The sequence below is a fragment of the Panulirus ornatus genome, chromosome 18 (genome assembly GCF_036320965.1).
Source record: "Panulirus ornatus isolate Po-2019 chromosome 18, ASM3632096v1, whole genome shotgun sequence".
Classification (NCBI taxonomy): domain Eukaryota; kingdom Metazoa; phylum Arthropoda; class Malacostraca; order Decapoda; family Palinuridae; genus Panulirus; species Panulirus ornatus.
The window spans coordinates 58,844,069-58,865,128 of NC_092241.1; the positions used below are offsets into that span (position 1 = coordinate 58,844,069).

The 21,060-nt window shown below is 37.7% G+C and overlaps 1 protein-coding gene across 2 annotated transcripts; it reads right to left on the bottom strand.

The window, feature by feature from the left end:
• Window positions 1-1,035: 1,035 nt before the first annotated feature.
• On the bottom strand, window positions 1,036-20,635 carry PrBP (Prenyl-binding protein). Of its 2 annotated transcripts, XM_071673324.1 has the most exons (5): window positions 20,488-20,635; window positions 16,272-16,334; window positions 14,061-14,196; window positions 8,699-8,820; window positions 1,036-3,979 (listed from the first exon to the last, which is right to left on the bottom strand). In XM_071673324.1, exons 1-5 carry the CDS (start codon window positions 20,526-20,528, stop codon window positions 3,898-3,900), a joined length of 444 nt encoding a protein of 147 aa, XP_071529425.1. In that variant the 5' UTR covers window positions 20,529-20,635; the 3' UTR covers window positions 1,036-3,897. The 2 variants fall into 2 exon arrangements, with proteins under 2 accessions (XP_071529425.1, XP_071529426.1); XM_071673325.1 differs by lacking the exons at window positions 16,272-16,334; window positions 20,488-20,635 and adding an exon at window positions 20,337-20,398 and having other exon boundaries at window positions 3,763-3,979.
• Between the last annotated feature and the right edge of the window lie 425 nt (window positions 20,636-21,060).

The window sequence follows — 21,060 nt, forward strand, 5'->3', positions numbered from 1 at the left end:
GATAGGGAAATATCAAGCCTTCTTTATGTGATGACTATTCCTAAGTGCATTTCCATTCAGTCAAGCATAGGCACCTTGGCTAAGTCACTAAATACCATGTTGTCAGCCACTTGTTGAGTGCTGGTATTGCCAAAATAATCTTTTGTTGAAACTACTCTAATATACTGATACAACTATTTCTTTTAATAATTTACGCAATTATTAGGACATCTCAAACTAAGCATAATTCTACAATTAATTAGATCACAGTGTAACTTGTCCTTCTTTCAGAAAATCAGTTCTTAATAGATAAATAAGTTTAGTATCTTCCCTATGAAGACATATCTCTATGTTTCATTATTATGTCAGCCTGACAGTTATCACTATCCCAATTCATCTCAAAATTCATGTTTCAATCACATGACATGATACAAATGCTATGGCATGTGTAAAGAAAGTAATATAACATCCATTATCCATGTCAAAGATATACTTCTCCCTTGTTATAACAAATGATTCCAATGAGAAAATTATCAAAATATTGTAATATACATGACTATGAACTGGAGAGTACCAAGATTTACACAAATTAATACAGTCTATTATCCGAGCCATATTTCTCATTCATTGTACTGGCCATCCCACCCTAATGGGGAACAGGTAATCTTCTAATGAAAGATACATAGTTTATATTTCCATTTCCTCCAACACATAACTGGATAACTATGATATGAGTAAATGCACTAGAACTTCAGAAGAAAGCATAAAGATTTCAAGAACAACGATGAAACCCTGCACATATATCAGTCATATCAAAGAAATGAATGAATCATCTGTAGCTGGCATAGATATACAAAACAAGAAGGGCATTCCACTTGTAGACATGTGATTACAACATCAATAGCCAAACTTAATCTTTTCAATATCTTGTGATAGATTTTGCAATCAAAATGCTAATCCATATGGTTAACTATATACTTATATTCTGGGAATACAGCAAAAATTTACCTACCACATAACAGTTTCATATCAATAATGCAAAGTAGTTTTTCATAATTTTAGATCACACATACATTTATAGAGACTAGAGTTATAAATGTGAAAAAGGTTATCATTAGAGAAAAGATGAGGCTTCAATAGTACACACCAATCACATCATTCCAAAAATGTCCTTTGGTTTTACAGCCTTAAAATGAAGTCCTTGCAATAATAATGACTACTGGCAATGGACCTGTTCCTCATGACCAATTCAACCATATTCAGAATAAACATAAGCTTGCCTAGAATGATAAATACATGCCCTCATTGGCACTATGTCCACATCTCTAGGGCATACGGATTTGTTTAGTGTGGCCAGCTAAAAGTTTAGAGATGCAGCATTATACACTACAACTGTGTGTGTGGGGCTCACCTTTATCAGTCTTGCCTTTCATTACTTTCATCATGAATATCTCTGCATACTTAAATACTTACTACATCATACTCATTGATATCTTATGGTGTAAACCTACACAGAAACTGTCAATGAATTCTTAAATGCACTTGACTAGAATATACTGTGTTGGTAAGATTTCTGTATCCTCAGCAGCAGTTTTGCAGTTGCTATTTGTTTCTGTTTTAAACTATATCATCACAATGTTCTTCTGCCAATTAACAAAAGTAAAATAAAAAAAAATGGTATAAATGATAGAAGAAAAAATTGGTCAAAAGAAACTTAACATTCAAGTCTATATGACAACATTTTCTATACTTCCTTTACTTTTTCAAACTTGTAGTACTGTAATGTTAGTTCCTATCATCACTAATATATTCACATCAAGGGTGATATAGTAGCAATTCTTAACTGGGGTATTAGGTATCCTTATCCACTTGCCAGAATATAGGGTTAGAGAGATTTCGGGTCTGTAAAGTAATTTCTACAAAAGTTGCATTTCTTTCATGTGCTTGGTCTATCCTATGTAAGCGTAGGTGGAGTTCAAGAAATAGATGGACTTTATGCTTTTTATACCTAACTGCTTCTCCCTCTTTAGTGTAATAACATCAAAAACAAATGAACAACAGCCTCACTTGTACACAGCCACCCTCTTGCTGTATTGTATAATGTACAAATCAGCATTTACTGTTTACAATTAATACCCATACATATAGACATGTAAATAATATCTTTCATTCATCAAACATTTACATCACATTAAAAAAGAAACTAACTATACATAACATTATTTTTCTATTACTGTACCTTACACTCATTCCCACTGACACGAGCTGAGACAAATAAAGACAGCCATTCTGCCCAAAGCTACATACATCTTTATGATTTAGCAAAAGTGAGGTCCCCAGCCCCAACCCTTTATTAGGCTGGCAAAAGGCAAGGATGCCTCATCCCCCACGGTGGACTTGATACCCTGCAGTGTCTTTCATTGCTAAATCAATCTTCAATTACCAATTAGCAAATAAAATAAGAAAACAGTTTTATACAAAGTAATTGTGTTATATCAGTCTCCTACAGTATTCTCAAGCTTCAACTCCCCATGTCTTCTGTGAAAAGAATTAGTTTTACAAACCATTCAGGGTATACCTTGAGAACTGGCTTTCAGATAAATTAAAAACATTTATCTTTTTCTTGGCTTGTTCAAACTCTTTTTATGTACATATACATTTTTTTACAGAATACATTTGGACCCGTGAACAAAATTCACATTCAGTACATACTCAGGCTATTTTGAATTTCTATTTTTATTCTCTGTTAGAACTTAAGACTGAAAAACCTTTGCTTCCAACCCCAAACAAGCCTCTCCTGTAACACAACTAATTGCTGCACATTAGTACTACCTGTACCACTTTATCAATTTTCATATCATCATTCACATCTTCCTATGCCTTCAACCAGGTATTCCATTCAGTCTCCAAATCATTTATCCAAAATACAGCAGATGAAGTTTCCATCAATCACACTTATGTCTGTCAGTTGATGTATTCCTTACTACTTATTAATCATGTCTAAATCTTTTATGATTAAACCAATAATCTATAACAAACATTGGTATCCACACTATATAAAGGAGGCAGGTACATACACACTTAGTACACTTTCGGCAATCACTCAGTGCCATACGACTAGCCACTGCCGTGATGTGCAAATCTCATTTGGTGAAATGATATATGTGTGCCAGTGCTGTACGCCCAGCAGCCACTCAGTAAAATGCGCGTGGCTGTGGCTAGTTACAAGCTTTTTCTGGCTAAGTGTCGCATGGACAACTGTGAATACATTAAAGACAAAAATGGAAGCCAGAATGAAAAATAATTCTGTCATCACAAGTAATTCAACTATACCCAATAATTTGTCTTCCCTTAAACAAGCATTCTGAGTGGTTTAAGGTGAACAGACAAAGTATAGTAAGTAAACTTAGGAAGATTTCTTCTGTAATGATAGTACTAAGGGGCTAGTATGGTATCCTTATATGTGTGTACAAGTTAGGTGGTGATAATTTCTGTTGCTACAATCTACATAATACAGGTAAACATACCAGGTTCATAATATGGGATCAAAATAATTCCAATAAGGAAAGGTGTCTCCCTACACATTAGTGTGGCACATCATGATAACAAGAATAAGGTATTTCAACAACCACAATAAATACATATATATCAATCCATAATAACAATCATTAAGTCTGATTGACAATTTGTTCCCAGTTTCCTATAAAACAGATTTATCTCATTCTGTACACAAGGGAAGGCAAATCTTCTTTAAAGTAACATTGAAAACTGCTGGGAATAAAAGATATGTCAGTGGAGACAGCCATAAAGAGAGAGGGAAATGTGCCAGCTTCGATTATCATTCCTTGAAAGATTCTGAACTTTAAGACTGTCTACAGACACTTCCGATGTCTCTTGATGAGGGAAGCTGGCGCCGCATCAAACGTAGAAGAGACGAACCTTTGATGTGGACACTAACAGATCATCATCAAAGAACTTTGTCTCTATCACAACATTCCCACTGAAAAAATATCAACATTCATAACAGTGTCAAACATATTCTATGACAGTGTAAAATATTAGGCATATATTTTCTAATGATGCATTAAAACTCTAACAGCAGCTACAGACTCTAAAATATTCTTTTCATTCTGTATCATCAATTTACACCATCTCACATCCATTCTCTACTTGTTATTGTAAAGCAACAAAACCAAACCCACCTATCCACAACATGGCTCAACAAACTTTTCCGAGGTTTTACCCAGCTGCTTCATATGCCCTGGTTCACTCCAATGACATGTCACCCTTTGTATAGTACATTGCTCCAACTCACTCTACTCCGTGAATACCTTTCACCCTTCTATATATTCAGGCCCTGATCACTCAAAGCCTTTTTCACTTCATCCTTCCATCTCCAATTTGGTCTCCCCTTCTCTTGTCCCTTCCACTTCAAACATAAACATATACATATATATTATTATCATTATCATTATTTTATTTTTTATTATTATTATTATTATTTTGCTTTGTCGCTGTCTCCCGCATTTGCAAGGTAGCGCAAGGAAACAGACGAAAGAAATGGCCCAACCCACCCCCATACACAATGTATATACATACACATCCACACACGCAAATATACATACCTATACATCTCAATGTACACATATATATACACACACAGACACATACATATATACCCATGCACACAATACACACTGTCTGCCTTTATTCATTCCCATCGCCACCTCGCCACACATGGAATACCATCCCCCTCCCCCTCATGTGTGCGAGGTAGCACTAGGAAAAGACAACAAAGGCCCCATTCGTTCACACTCAGTCTCTAGCTGTCATGCAATAATGCCTGAAACCACAGCTCCCTTTCCACATCCAGGCCCCACACAACTTTCCATGGTTTACCCCAGATGCTTCACACGCCCTGATTCAATCCGCTGACAGCACGTCAACCCCGGTATACCACATTGATCCAATTCACTCTATTCCTTGCCCTCCTTTCACCCTCCTGCATGTTCAGGCCCCGATCACACAAAATCTTTTTCACTCCATCTTTCCACCTCCAATTTGGTCTCCCACTTCTCCTCATTCCCTCCACCTCCGACACATATATCCTCTTGGTCAATCTTTCCTCACTCATTCTCTCCATGTGCCCAAACCATTTCAAAACACCCTCTTCTGCTCTCTCAACCATGCTCTTTTTATTTCCACACATCTCTATTACCCTTCCATTACTTACTCGATCAAACCATACTTAATTGCTGTTTCCTGGGTCAGCGAGGTAGCACCAGGAAAAAGACAAAGAATGACTCATCCACTCATATACATATATATACATATACAAATGCCCATACACGCACACATACATATCAGCATGTGCATACACAGACATATACATATATACACATGTACATATTCATACTTGCTTGCCTTTGGGATGAGAGGGAGATATATATGTCCACACATGCACATGTACATACCTATACATTTCAACATATACATATATAAACATACAGACATATATATACACATGTACTTAATTCATACTTGCTGCCTTTTTTCATTCCTGTCGCCACCCCGCCACACATGAAATAAAAACCCCCTACCCCCTCACGCATGCGAGGTAGCGCCAGGAAAAGACAACAAAGGCCACATTCGTTCACACTCAGTCTCTAGCTGTCATGTATAATGCACCGAAACCACAGCTCCCTTTCCACATCCAGACCCCACAAAACTTTCCATGGTTTACCCCAAACACTTCACATGCCCTGGTTCAATCCATTGACAGCACATCGACCCCGGTATACCACATCGTTCCAATTCACTCTATTCCTTGCACACCTTTCACCCTCCTGTTCAGGCCCCAATCGCTCAAAATCTTTTCCACTCCATCCTTCCACCTCCTCCCACTTCTCCTTGTCCCCTCCACCTCTGACACATATATCCTCTTTGTCAATCTTTCCTCACTCATTCTCTCCATGTGACCAAACCATTTCAAAACTCCCTCTCCTGCTCTCTCAACCACACTCTTTTTATTACCACACATCTCTCTTACCCTTTCATTACTTACTTGATCAAACCACCTCACACCACATATTTTCCTCAAATATCTCATTTCCAACACATCCACCCTCCTCTACACAACCCTATCTACAGCCCATGCTTTGCAACCATATAACATTGTTGAAACCACTATTCCTTTAAACATACCAATTTCTGCTTTCCGAGATAATGTTCTTGACTTCCACACATTTTTCAACGCACCCAGAACTTTCGCCCCCTCCCCCACCCTGTGAATCACTTCCGCTTCATTGGTTCCATCCGCTGCCAAATCCACTCCCAGATATCTAAAACATTTCACTTCCTCCAGTTTTTCTCCATTCAAACTCATCTCCTAATTGACTCATCCCTCAACCCTACTGTACCTAATAACCTTGCTCTTATTCACATTTACTCTCAGCTTTCTTCTTTCACACACTTTACCAAACTCAGTCACCAGCTTTTGCAATTTCTCATCCGAATCAGCCACCAGCGCCATATCATCAGCGAACAACAACTGACTCACTTCCCAAGCCCTCTCATCCACAACAGACTGCATACTTGCCCCTCTCTCCAAAACTCTTGCATTCACCTCCCTAACAACCCCATCCATAAATAAATCAAACAACCATGAAGACATCACACATCCCTACCATAAACCGACATTCACTGAGAACCAATCACTTTCCTCTCTTCCTACTCATACACATGCCTTACATTCTCGAAAAAAACTTTTCACTGTTTCTAGCAACTTGCCTCCCACACCATATACTCTTAATAACTTCCACAGAGTATCTCTATCAATTCTATCACATGCTTTCTCTAGACCCGTAAATGCTACATACAAATCCATTTGTTTTTCTAAGTACTTCTCACATACATTCATCAAAGCAAACACCTGATCCACACATCCTCTACCACTTCTGAAACCACACTGCTCTTCCCCAATCTGATGCTCTGTACATGCCTTCACCCTCTCAATCAATACCCTCCCATATAATTTCCCAGGAATACTCAACAAACTTATACCTCTGTTATTTGAGCACTCACCTTTATCCCCTTTGCCTTTGTACAATGGCACTATGCATGCATTCCGCCAATCCTTAGGCACTTCACCATGATCCATATACACACTGAATATCTTCACCAACCAGTCAACAACACAGTTACCCCCATTTTTAATAAATTGCAATGCAATACCATCCAAACCCGCCGCTTTGCCGGATTTCTTCTGCAAAGCTTTCACTACCTCTTCTCTGTTTACCAAATCATTCTCCCTGACCCTCTCACTTTGCACACCACCTCGACCAAAACACCCTATATCTGCCACTCTATCATCTAACACATTTAACAAACCTCTAAAATATTCACTCCATCTCCTCACATCACCGCTACTTGTTATTACCTCCCCATAAGCCCCCTTCACCAATGTTCCCATTTGTTCTCTTGTTTTACGCACTTTATCTACCTCCTTCCAAAACATCTTTTTATTCTCCCTAAAATTCAATGATACTCTCTCACCCTAATTCTCACTTGCCCTCTTTTTCTCCTCTTGACCGTTCTCTTGACCACCTTTTATACATCTCCCAATCATTTGCACTATTTCCCTGCAAAAATCATCCAAATGCCTCTCTCTTCTCATTTACTAATAATCTTACTTCTTCATCCCACCACTCACTACCCTTTCTAATCTGCCCACCTCCCACGCTTCTCAGGCCACAAGCATCCCTTGCACAAGCCATCACTACTTTCATAAATACATCCCATTCCTCCCCCACTCCTCTTATGTCCTTTGCTTTCACCTTTTTCCATTCTGCACTCAGTCTTTCCTGGTACTTCCTCACACAAGTCTCCTTACCAAGCTCACTTACTCTCACCACTCTCTTCACCCCAACATTCTCTCTTCTTTTCTAAAAACCTCTACATATCTTCACCTTCAACTCCACAAGATAATGGTCAAATATTTCCCCCAGTTGCCCCTCTCAGCACATTAACATCCAAAAAACTCTCTTTTGTTCGCCTATCAATTAACACGTAATCCAGTAACGCTCTCTGGCCATCTCTCCTACTTACATATGTATACTTATGTATATCTCTCTTTTTAAACCAGGTATTCCCAATCACCAGTCCTTTTTCAGCACAGAAATCTACAAGCTCTTCATCATTTCCATTTACAACACTGAACACCCCATGTACACCAATTATACCCTCAACTGCCACATCACTCACCTCTGCATTCAAAGCACCCATCACTATAACTCGTTCTCATGAATCAAAGCTGCTAACACACTCACTCAGCTGCTCCCTAAACACTTGCCTCTCACGATCTTTCTTCTCATGACCAGGTGCATAGGCACCAACAACCACCCATTTCTCGCCATCCACTTTCAGTTTTACCCATATCAATTTAGAGTTTACTTTCTTACACTCTATCACATACCCCCACTTCAGGAGTAGTGCTACCATTGTATTCAATCCCCAAACATTCCTTTAACATCACCCTAAATATCCCTGACCATAATCAAATTTCTCTCTAGAGCAGTCCATGTTTTTCATGGTCTTCATAATTATTCATATAACCTCACTCTCTCTAACAATTGATATTCATAAGGTATCATAAATACTTAAATGCACAAATGTCTACTTAGCATGAACTAACACCGACCTGTGACACTTAAATACACACCTTAACACTTGGGCAGGCATCATCTGAGATTCTGGTGCAGCCTCAATCAAGCTCTGCCATGTATTTGTTGAATTGGGAATTACTGTACCAAATTCAAAAAACCATTCCTCAAGCATACGATCCTGAAATAGTAAAGCTACATCAGCACATGCTGGAGGGGTTTAAAGGTTTTTATCATGCTAAGAACACATTACTTAAGTAGCATGGAATCAAGAAAATAATATACAATTAAAACTGGGATATGACAACGCAACAGTAAAATCTCACCATGATATACTTAATGTAGACACTCATTCAATAATGAAAGAGTTTAAAGCTGGCACCACAGAAATATGTAGAATTTGGAAATATAAATCAGAATACTAAAGTACCAACACAAGAATCAGCAAAAAGGTGACATATGAATAACAGATGAATATAAGAATGGAAAGGCAAGTATATGAAATAGAAAAAAAAGTCTCAAAAGTTTAAATGCTTGGATTCAGTTTATAAATGAAGCATAAAACAACAATGACAGGGATGTATGAGAGATTTGGTACAGCAGGGAATGCAAAGGGTATGAATCATGGAGCAACAGAGTAGTTGAAAAATAATACTTTGAGGTGGTTTGGGCATGAGGAAAAAATGCAAGATGATTAAAATAATGCTGATTTTACTTTTTAACTCATCAAAATGGACTACCAAACCACTCTGGCCATCTTCTCCTTACAAGCATCGGACACCTACTCAAACCTTTCTTAAATTTCTTCATTCTAGTTCTCTTGCCATCTCCTGTTGAACAATCATTTTCAAATGTAATCATGATATATTTCATTCATATTTATCATACTTTGTCGCTGTCTCCCGCATTAGCGAGGTAGCGCAAGGAAACAGATGAAAGAATGGCCCAACCCACCTACATACACATGTACATACATACATGCCCACACATAGCTATACACAGGCATATACATATATACACATGTACATATTCATACTTGCTGCCTTCATCCATTCCCATCACCACCTCGCCATGCATGAAATGGCGCACACACACACACACACACACACACACCCCAGTGCATGCGCGCACAAGGTAGCACTAGGAAAAGACAACAAAGGCCACATTCATTCACATTCAGTAATGCACCGAAACCACTGCTCCCTTTCCACATCTAGGCACCGCAAAACTTTCCATAGTTTACCCTACACACTTCACATGCCCTGGTTCAATCCATTGACAGCATGTCGACCCTGGTATACCACATCGTTCCAATTCGCTCTATTCCTTACACGCCTTTCACCCTCCTGTATGTTCAGGCCCCAATTGCTCAAAATCTTTTTCACTCCATCCTTCCACCTCCAATTTGGTCTCCCACTTTTCCTCGTTCCCTCCACCTCTGACACATATATCCACTTTGTCAATCTTTCCTCACTCATTCTCTCCTTGTGACCAAACCATTTCCACACACCCTCTTTTGCTCTCTCAACCACACATCTCTCTTACCCTTTCATTACTTACTCGATCAAACGACCTCACACCACATATTGTCCTCAAACCCTTTACTTCCAACACATCCACCCTCCTCTGCACAACCCTATCTATAGCCAATGCCTGACAACCATATAACATTGTTGGAACACTATTCCTTCAAACATACCCATTTTTGCTCTTCGAGATAATGTTCTTGACTTTCACACTTTCTTAAATGCTCCTAGAACCTTTGCTCCCTCCCTCACCCCATGTCTCACTTCTGTTTCCATGGTTCCATCTGCTAAGTCCACTCCCAGATATCTAAAACACTTCACTTCCTCAAGTTTTTCTCCATTCAAATGTACCTCCCCACTGACTTGTCCCTCAACCCTACTGAACCTAATAACCTTGCTCTTATTCACATTCACTCTCAGCTTTCTTCTTTCACAAATTTTACCAAACTCAGTCACTAACTTCTGCAGTTTCTCACCTCAATCAGCCACCAGCGCTGTATCATCAGCGAACAACTGACTCACTTCCTAAGCCACTCATCCAGAACAGACTGCATACTTGCCCCCCTCTCTCAAAAACTCTTGCATTTACCTCCCTAACCACCCATCCATTAACAAATTACACAACCATGGAGACATCACGCACACCTGCCACAAACCGACATTCACTGGGAACCAATCCTACTCGTATACATGTCTTTTCACTGCTTCAAGCAACTTATCTCCCACACCATATATTCTTAACCTTCCACAAAGCATCTCTATCCACCCTATCATATGCTTTCTCCAGATCCATAAATGCTACATACAAATTCATCAGTTTTTCTAAATATTTCTCACAAATATTCTTCACAGCAAACACTTGATCCACACATCCTCTACCATTTCTGAAACCACACTGCTCTTCCCCAATCTGATGCTCTGTACATGCCTTTACCCTCTCAATCAATACCTTCCCATATAATTTCCCAGGAATTCTTAACAAACATACGCCTCTGTAATTTGAACATTCACCTTTATCCCCTTTGCCTTTGTACAATGGTACTATGCATGCATTCCACCAATCCTCAGGCACTTCACCATGATCCATGCATACAATGAATATCCTTACCAACCAATCAACAACACAGTCACCCCCTTAAATTATGAATTCCACTGAGACAGAGAGAATCAGTTCTACATGGCATAAAAAGTACTGGAACAAAGAGAAAGTAATAAAAATCAAATTTAATCTACAGTGGTTGGCAATATGCTGAAACATTTATTGTCACTGAACTCAATACAGCATTTGCTTATGAAATATGGATCTGAACCTGTAAAATGGCTTGTAAGAGTCCCTGCAATTGAGGTAATTTTAGAGAGTGATTGGGGCATAAAAGAGTGCATATGAAATGGCATAGGAGAACTGTACAACATGACTGCATGCAATTTGGTACAATCACAAGTACACATCCAAGTCTTTCTGCAAAACAATATAAGCTTTCATGAAAGCCCAAGACCCAAATAAAAATCATCCATAAAAAATTCTTGGGAGAGGGAAAATTTGGTCCAGATACTTTTCCAGAAATTCACTTTACTTATCTCTCAGCATACATCTTATAATACAGTATTCTTATCTTGATTTATCACTATCTAACCTTAAGTATTATATCATATCATCATATTCTGATTCATCACTGCCTAAACATAAACATATATCATCATTTCATAAAGCTTAAATCATATCAGGATTTTATTTCCTCTCCTGAGACCATAATTGTTTCATCATGATCACAACCCTAAAACTATGCTGCCCAAGGTTATGCATACTGTCTCATCACTTAAGCTCAGTCAACTCATACTTAAGGACACCCAAAAATCATACTGATGTGATGTCAGTGTTACCAGCCAGTGGCATATTTGGAACTGCATTTCTTCCTCTTTCAAGTCAGTGAATCAGTTTCAGACTTTCTGAAATTATGCCAGAGTCCAGTTTTTCCAGAGAATATAAATACCATCTGTCTATCATTCTATATATCTGATGTCCATTCCTCTGGGAACTTTCATCAATGGGGTGGTCATGACAAAAAGGTCTCCACTTATTCTTGTCTTTACATTCCTCCCTCGCATACTGTTCCATGCATTCTTCAACCATTTATCTTCCTCTTTATCTTCCACTCTATTTCCCCACATCACAGGTAGTTTTCCTCTCACACCAACTACTTTAATTGTATACTATCATACATTCTCCTTGAAAGCTCCATCTTGCATTCTTTCCACATGCCTAAACCACCTCAAAGTATTATGTTATCACCCACTCTATCACTCCACAATTCATTCCCTTTGCATTCTCTGCCATACCACATCCCTCATACACCTCTTCATTTCTTTCTTCATTCCATCTAATCATACCACATGCTCCCCTCAAATAGCTCATTTCCACCTTTGTGATTCACTCCATCTCCATGTTTTGGCTGCATAGGTAAGGGTTGGGGAGACTATGCTGTCCCTTAATCAATTCTTCACTTTCCTACTTACACCTCTACCCTTCATTATTCTATTAAGGTACCGAATGACTTCTCTAACATGCATTGCTCTCCCCCTTATCCTTCCTTCCACATCACCAAACTAACCCAAGATAGCTCCAAAATACTTAAATTTTCTCAGCTCTTCCAGTCTTTCTCCCTAAATATCTAAAATGCAGTTTAGTCCACTTTCTTCTTTCACTTTACAAGGTTTTGCGAAACCTATACTTTCACTATTTTTCCTTTAGTACTCCTTTTGTACATGAAAGTGTAAGCTGCAAATACTGTAAGTGTTTTTGTCAACAAAGCACTGATAACTTAATGTTCATTTCTTTAAACATACAACTACAATCTCAATTATTTTGTTCATCTCAGTTCATCACCCCCTTGGCTTTTTCTTAATCCTTGTATATCTCTTTTAATCCTTGTATATCTCTTTCATCCTAAAATAACCTGTGTTAAATTCTAAGATGATAGGGACCACTCATTTGCCTAAAAATTCTTTTAATGTTGTTAGTCAATGATCCTCCTTTCATAATTCCTACCCTTTCTCCTCTTAATTTGCTCCTGCTCCTAACTTCAGTCCATTTACATGGAGTAGATCAGATGCATACAGAGAGGCACATTTTGTAGAACTGGGATCTCTAACCCATTCTACAAGCTGGCAAAGAGCAGGGAAATCCAGTTTCCTTAGGTAGAGTTGCTTTTTGTTTAACACAAGTCTATTTAGACCCATACAAATCATCTTATGATAAATTACTCCATTAAGTTCATTATACACAGTTCTCTTAGTTTACCTATAACACCACTTTAGTTGTTATCCATAGACAGTTTTTGCAATGATCTTACAAAGAACTAAGTTTCCTTTTCCTAAAGAATGAAATAAAGTGCATGTGGACACAACATACTTTGAAATGTCAATGGGTATTCTATATTCCAATCATGCATGCAGGAAACAAACAAATTAAAGTACATAATGGATGAAGGCATGGGCATAGCCAGAGGAGGGTCTGGGAAGCTAAGGCACTCCCAGTCATAGCTACTTTTCCTTGCTGTATGTTGCCATGCTTTGGACAATTTCTCTTGAATAAACTTACTGGTTACTTAATCTAAATAATATATATGGATTGTAAACTCTACCCTGAACTGATTACTAAATGCCATTCAAGTTTTGTGTGTTGCAGTCATAACCTCTAAAAAAGAAAAAATCTGGCAATGCCCGTGGCTGAGGGAAGGGATTTTTCAAATCAAAAAATAATTTGACATGCATAGGAACTAAAGTAGCATATTCGTAGAAATGGAAAAGTTTTCTGGTTACTAGTATATAAAAACAGGCAGTTAAGACACACTAGGCACAAAACAATGTGTTTTCTCTTTCCATTTCTGACATATACCTTAAAGTAAACTCGCTGCTCCAGCCTAAATTTTTCCATTGAATGGACAGAAGAGAAGGAGATTTCCCGAGAAACAGCTCGGCATTTGAGGATTTTTCTGGGAACTCTAGCTTCATGTTCTACATCTGGATTGGTACTGAAAAAGGATTACATACTGATTACCATAAGAAAAACTGTTGTTCTAATAATTACTCTCAAGGATCTACTTAAAATAAGCCAATGCATAACAGTGAATGAGTATACTTTTAAGAAAAATCATTATGTGTACTCTAATTCAGTTCCTCTATCCTTGTATTCTGCTACCTAACAGAAGTAAACAAGTACAATTACTGAAAACACAAAACTACCATAGGCATATTTCATCATTTTTCTTATCAACTTCTGATGACAGGAATTGATTAATCACTCCATGCAATATTGTACTATCATTAAATAATTTCAACAGCTTAACACATATCACATAGAACCTCACCATTTGCACTTTCTGAGATCCAGCCAATTATGATACAGCATTCTGTAGCCAACAGTATTTCCACATCCTCTTACAACCCCACCAGCTAGTGAACATGTGTAACATCCATGACAACAAAACTATCACTATTCTGAATTTGTCTTAACTAACCCTTGTTAAAAGATTACCATTTTACAAACTGTCTCACTAAAACACAAGAGAAAACCTTATTTTGGGCATCATTTGTTGTTTCGTCTTCAGTATGCCATACTTCGTTGCTGTTCTTTGCTGATTTCAAACTACTGCTGTAATTTTGGTTATTTTGTCTCCTAAGACCTACCTCTAATTCATAAGTCACTGCTAGGGTCATGCATTATGGTATTCAGAAATGAAGCTTCAGTATTCCCAAGACAGTGCAGTCCAAAATCATCAACTCCACTTCCGAGATGTTTAGTACTGTCAGAGATATGGAGCTGATCATACTATGGCAACACTTTTTAACTCTTACTCTTCGTTACAGATGCAAATTTCATCTAGTTTATTTCAAAACTGATAAAAAACAGTAAATAAAATAATGAACTTCTTACTTCTTCATACAATGAGTGTGATGCAGGTCTATAATGAACCCAAAAGATTGGTCGATAAACTGAATCATATTATTCTGGGGAATATGGTTTCTGAAGGGTATATGTCAAGTGGGTTGGCATTTATGACTGGAATAAGAGTTTGGCTGTTTAGGGGATGATGATGTTATCACAGAGTGAAGGTTGTTGATTGGTCATTTAGTAGACATAAGCCAAGCCAGCAAGCCATTTGCACCGAATAGGTGGCAAAAAAAGGGGTGAAAGGCATTATCAACTCAAAATTCATATCCTTAAAAATCACTTACACCCCACAGTTATAACATTCTAAAGATATAAAAAGTGCATAATCAAAATAAAATAACGAAAATCAAACTTTTAACAGTTTTGGTCTGTTTATAGAGTTACTGGAATAATAATGTAACACAATGTTTTGTAAATAAAGTACTGTACAGTATAATATTTCCAATGAAAATGATTGGGTCACTAATTTTCAAATATACACCATTTACAAATTAAATTTTCTGTACACGAATAAAATTCCTCATTGCATTTCAAATCTATAACAAAATTTTTCACAAAGCATTTTACTACTATTACAACCAAGTTCATCCAACTTTTCTCCTACACTAAAACTACTAACTCCATCTTTGATTACCATGTACAGTAAAAGATTCATTATTTGGCATTTAACTAAGCAGTATCTCCAAGGACCAACATTATCAAGGTAACCAGTACTACTATATCCATGAAGACTTATTTGGCATGTTTCAGCCTGTTCTCAATGTCTACTGAAAGCTTTTTCAAAACAAGAGTCAGAAAAAGCTGCTGCAAAGCAAAAGACCATAAAATCCTTAAATTAGAGCAGTTAGACACCACTGTATGAATGGTTCAGATCCAAAGTAAAGAGATTTATCATTTATTTTTCCCCTCTTGCCCAATGCTTAAAACTATAAGAAACAGCTAAATGAATACAGTGATTTTGAACATCCTGATGATATGAAAAATAACTGCTAATAAAATATCAAGGGAAAACAAAACACTCTTGTAACCAGCATATTGTCATATCTGGCACTACCTAAGTCTGGTAGATGCTGAATAATAGAGCTTTTTCTGTATATATATATTCATAACAACAGTAATACAATAAACATGCATATATGTAAAACAGCAACTTACAAATCATCGGTACCCTGCCAGAGAACCTTGCCACTGTCAGCATCACGAAGATTCATCCAATTGCTGTTGTGGATGTTAAGGATGTAATCACAGCAAAAAAATACATGGGGAATATTACATCCAACACTGACAAGGATGGGAATAATCTAATCTTAGTGGCAGTATTGAATTATCAATTATTTGGTTAAAACTAAAAGACTGCAGAAAAAAAAAGCCATACCCTCACTATAGTACATTTCTCTGACTTTTCTCATACAATATCTACTAAACTTTATGCCCATTTCTCTTAAGTAAAACATATCACCATTCATAAAATGGAAGGAGGGACTTCTAGAGAAGCTCATGACAATAATATATCTTAAAGTAACGATACAAAAATTACTGAAAAAATTTATTCATATACACATACACATACACACATGTACATATTCATACTTGCTTGCCTTCATCCATTCTGGCATTACTCCATCCCCACAGGAAACAGCATCACCACCCCTGCTTCAGTAAGGTAGTGCCAAGAAAACATAAAAAAGGCTAAATTTGTTCACACTCAGTCTCTAGCTGTCATATAATGAATAAATAAATATACTTACTTAACCGCCATCTCCCATGTTAGCAAGGTAGCGCAAAGAAACTGATGAGGAATGGCCCAACCCATCCACATACACATGTATATACATAAATGCCCACACACACACATATACATACATAAATTTCAATGTATACATACAAATACATATACATATAAACACATGTATATATTCATACTTGCTGCCTTCACCCATTCCTGTCGCCACCCCACCACACATGAAACAGCATCCACCCTCCCTTCCAGCGAGGTAGCGCAAAAAAAAAAAAAATAAAAGAAAAGCCATGTTCAATCACACTCAGTCTCAAGCTGTCATATGTAATGCACCAAAACCACAGCTCCCTTTCCACATCCAGGCCCCACAAGACTTTCCATGGTTTACCCCAGATGCTTTCATGCTCTAGTTCAATCCACTGACAGCACGTCGACACCGGTATACCACATCGTTCCAATTCACTCTATTCCTTGCACACCTTTCACCTTCCTGTATGTTCAGGCCCTGATCGCTAGTCCATCTTGGTTTGCCATGTCCTTAGACTTCTTCCCTAAAAGCCTGTCACAGAGGAAAAAAAGTTTTGATATCTTGCTGGGTTGTGTATAATAAATTTTTGTTTGTTTGTAATAAAGACCTCTTTTCACCTTTCCTCAGTATGTGATCTAAGTCTGTCCTTGTTATTTTCTCTTTCTCTCTCTTTTTCCAGAATTCAATGCTGTTGACTACTATTTTAGGGTGCTAAATTGAGACATTTAGCTTCTTTATCAACATGCTTATTTTGGGCTTGAAGAGTTCCTTTTCTTCTTGGTTATTTGCACAGATGGTCATGATACAAAAGGAGAGCTGTGTTTGCCCTGAACCCATACCCTTCCCTGATGCACTTGACAATTTCTCATTTTACAGAATTCTTTTCCTGTTCAGAGATATTTTTGTAGGAAGCCACCAACCAGGGAAGTATATTACCAGTACTATCACCTTGGGCATTGGGAGGGTTACTGATAGCTGTAGAGTGAGCCAGTACTTGAGCAGATGGCAAGTTGCACTCCTCTGACCCTGACAGCTGTCTTTCTTTCTGCCTCACCCACACATGAGCTGCTGGCATTCAGTTTACAAACATATAATCTCTCCTTGTCACACAAAACACTTAACTCACACAACTCATTCTTTGTAACTAAATTTTTCCTGCTGTAAGGGTTAAGCGCTAGGCCTACATTTTGGCAAAATGGTAGGAGGAATAGATAAAAGTAGTAGATAGGAACATTAGACCGGAGCATTAAGTAGACATATCAAGTAGGAGAATTGGGTGAAAGTAACAGATCGGAACATTAGGTAGAAAAAGTCAATAGGAACATTATGTGGGTGCCTCTAAAAACACTTTGCTATAGATGCCCTCTGGCAGTGGCCTGTTAAGAGTGAGGCACTAAAGGCTAAAAAGCAGCACATGAGTTCACCAGTTATGGAGACTTCTGCCATGGCAACCCCCTTCAGGGAGTTCTTGAAGGGAGCAGGCAACTGAGATATAGATAAGAAGATACAGAAGTATGGTAATTAGAGTGTAAATGAGATGGCGGAAGAGGGTTTGATGAAATGGTACGGACATGTGAAGAGAATATACGTGTCAGAAGTGGAAGGGAAAAGGAGAATGGTTAGATCAAACTAAAGATGGAAGGAAGGAGTAAAAAACATTTTGGGTGCTCTGGGTCTGAACATGCAAGAAGGTGAAAGGTGAGCATGGGAAAAAGGAACTGGAGCAAGGTAGTATACAAGGGGTGGGGTGCTGTCAAAAGGTAGAACCAAGGCTCATAAAACAGGTGGAAAAAACCATGGAAAGGTATGTGAAGCCTGGTTGTGGATAATGGAATATGGCTGCAGTGCATTACACACAATAGCTAGAGAATGGATATGAGTGAATGAAGCTTTTCTTCATCTGATCCTTACACTAACTTACTAATGTGGAAGATGGCACCTGTGCTTGCTTGTTTGTTCTGTTTCTGTATAAAAACCAAAAATTTTTCTTCTCCTTGGAAGCATGCAATGATACATCCCATCCCTAAGAAGGTTAACAATTCTGACCCATCTAACTACCATCCTATTGCTTTGACATCTGCCATTTCTAAAGCCTTCGAATCTCCCCTCAACTCCCATATCCTCAGACACCTCGAAACTCAAAGTTTACAGGAAGGTTTGACCATGGGTTAAACAACCTCTGTCTGTTGTCTCTACTGACATTTAGCGACAATTGGTACACTTCTCAATCATGGGTGTTTTTGATATATTTTAAGTAGAATTTTAAAAACTTACTCTCTCAGGGTCTTCATGCTTAACTTGTATGCAATCAATTTTACCCTTCAAAAGTTTTCATCAACATTTCACATTAACATATTGTTTATAATACTAATGGTGGCTTTACTGTGTATCACTGGATTTCATTACAAATAGTTTTGGTTTATAACAGCTGGTCTTAGGTCAATCACAGCTCATTTTAATACAATCACATGTGATCTGATATCAATTAAAGGTGGTCTCAAGTAATCAGAGTCTAGTTTTAAGTCAATCACATTTGGTCTCAGATAACAACAGCTATTCTGTAGTCAACCACAGAACGGTTTATGTCTGTGATAACTTGTCTTAGGCATATAATGATACTGACCTGAGATCAAATGTGATAAAAATATGTTTTGTGGAAGCATAAAGTACCTTAACAAGATCCTGACACTGACGACCACAAGGGCGTGAGTAATCCAGCCTGATAATCCGAGAGTTAGGATAAATCACATTTAGAGTTTATGTATCGAGTTCATAAGTTCTGTTGATATCTTTAAAAGTTTCACCTAATTCTACATTAATGAAACACACATACTCCCTGATATTCATTACCCTTACTACTTTTAGCAAATCTAAAGAGAAATAAATACTCAAAATCAAGGTCTGCGACTCATTCTCTGGGCAATGGTGAACACAATGCAGAACAACACTGCAAAATATCCATAGTAACCGATGCATAGCTAAAATGATGTTAACCTTACTTCTACATCAGAATATTAGACTGCAACAAAATGTATATATAAAAAGTAATGACAATTCTAATAACAACAACGTCATTTTCAGAGCCTCTCCAGAGAGTGTTTGAGCATGAGTCACAGTTATGGTTATCAAATAAAACATATGCCAACGATAGATCAGTCCCAATGTCTTAACATTACTAATACTGAACATGTCTGTCTTGTATCCTTGTTCATATATATATATATATATATATATATATATATATATATATATATATATATATATATATATACTTCAGAATGTAAACGGGAGAAATACATAGCTTCACCCAATACAACTACAGCCGACCAACTGTCAATTAATAAAAAGTTCGATTGCTCTAAGCTACCCTCTTTTGCACACAGGTACCTCTACGTTAGTCTCTGAATTAAGAATGCAAACCTAGACCCTGAATGATTTAAAGCTTATCATCTACCTCATAAAACATTTAGATGTAATTGTGGAAATATTCATGCCTTGCTTGACATTGTTTACATCGTTTCCCCTGGCAACCAAACACCCCCCACCCCCCCATGTTCGATCACATCCCTACCACACAACACCGTCTGCTCTACCATAAAGGATACATTTTAAATCCTTGTAAAATGTCTTCAGATCTGGATGGCATTTTGTGTAGTATAGGTCCACTAGAAGGGAGTTAGGAGTATGGAAGGGTGACGGAGGCACTGTACTGCTTCCCACTCACAATCTCATCCTCGACTGAGCCACACGAACGCTCGGGGGGCCACATCCGGATTGCCAGAGGCGCGACAAACCACTTGTTCCACAGTTAATAACAGTAATTATGACATTTTCTAAACTGCTCTGGAAAATTCGTAGTTGATACCGAAAAGAAGACAAGAAGAAAGAGAAAATTTATCAAGTAGAATACTGATTACAATAGACATGCCACAAATACTTCACCATGATCAAGTGATCTAGATAACAGGCCCTCAGGGACACTGACTGACCTAAAACTTTCCTACATTTAATTATCCTTATATTCCCACAAAAAGAGATCTGGAATGAAACTGGCTATTAATCTCTACTTGAACATCGGTTTACTTATAAATCGCTTATGCAAAGCGAGATATCTTCACGATTATCACTAGTTATTTCCATGATTATATTACAACGTTAAGATGGAGTTGTTTTCGTTA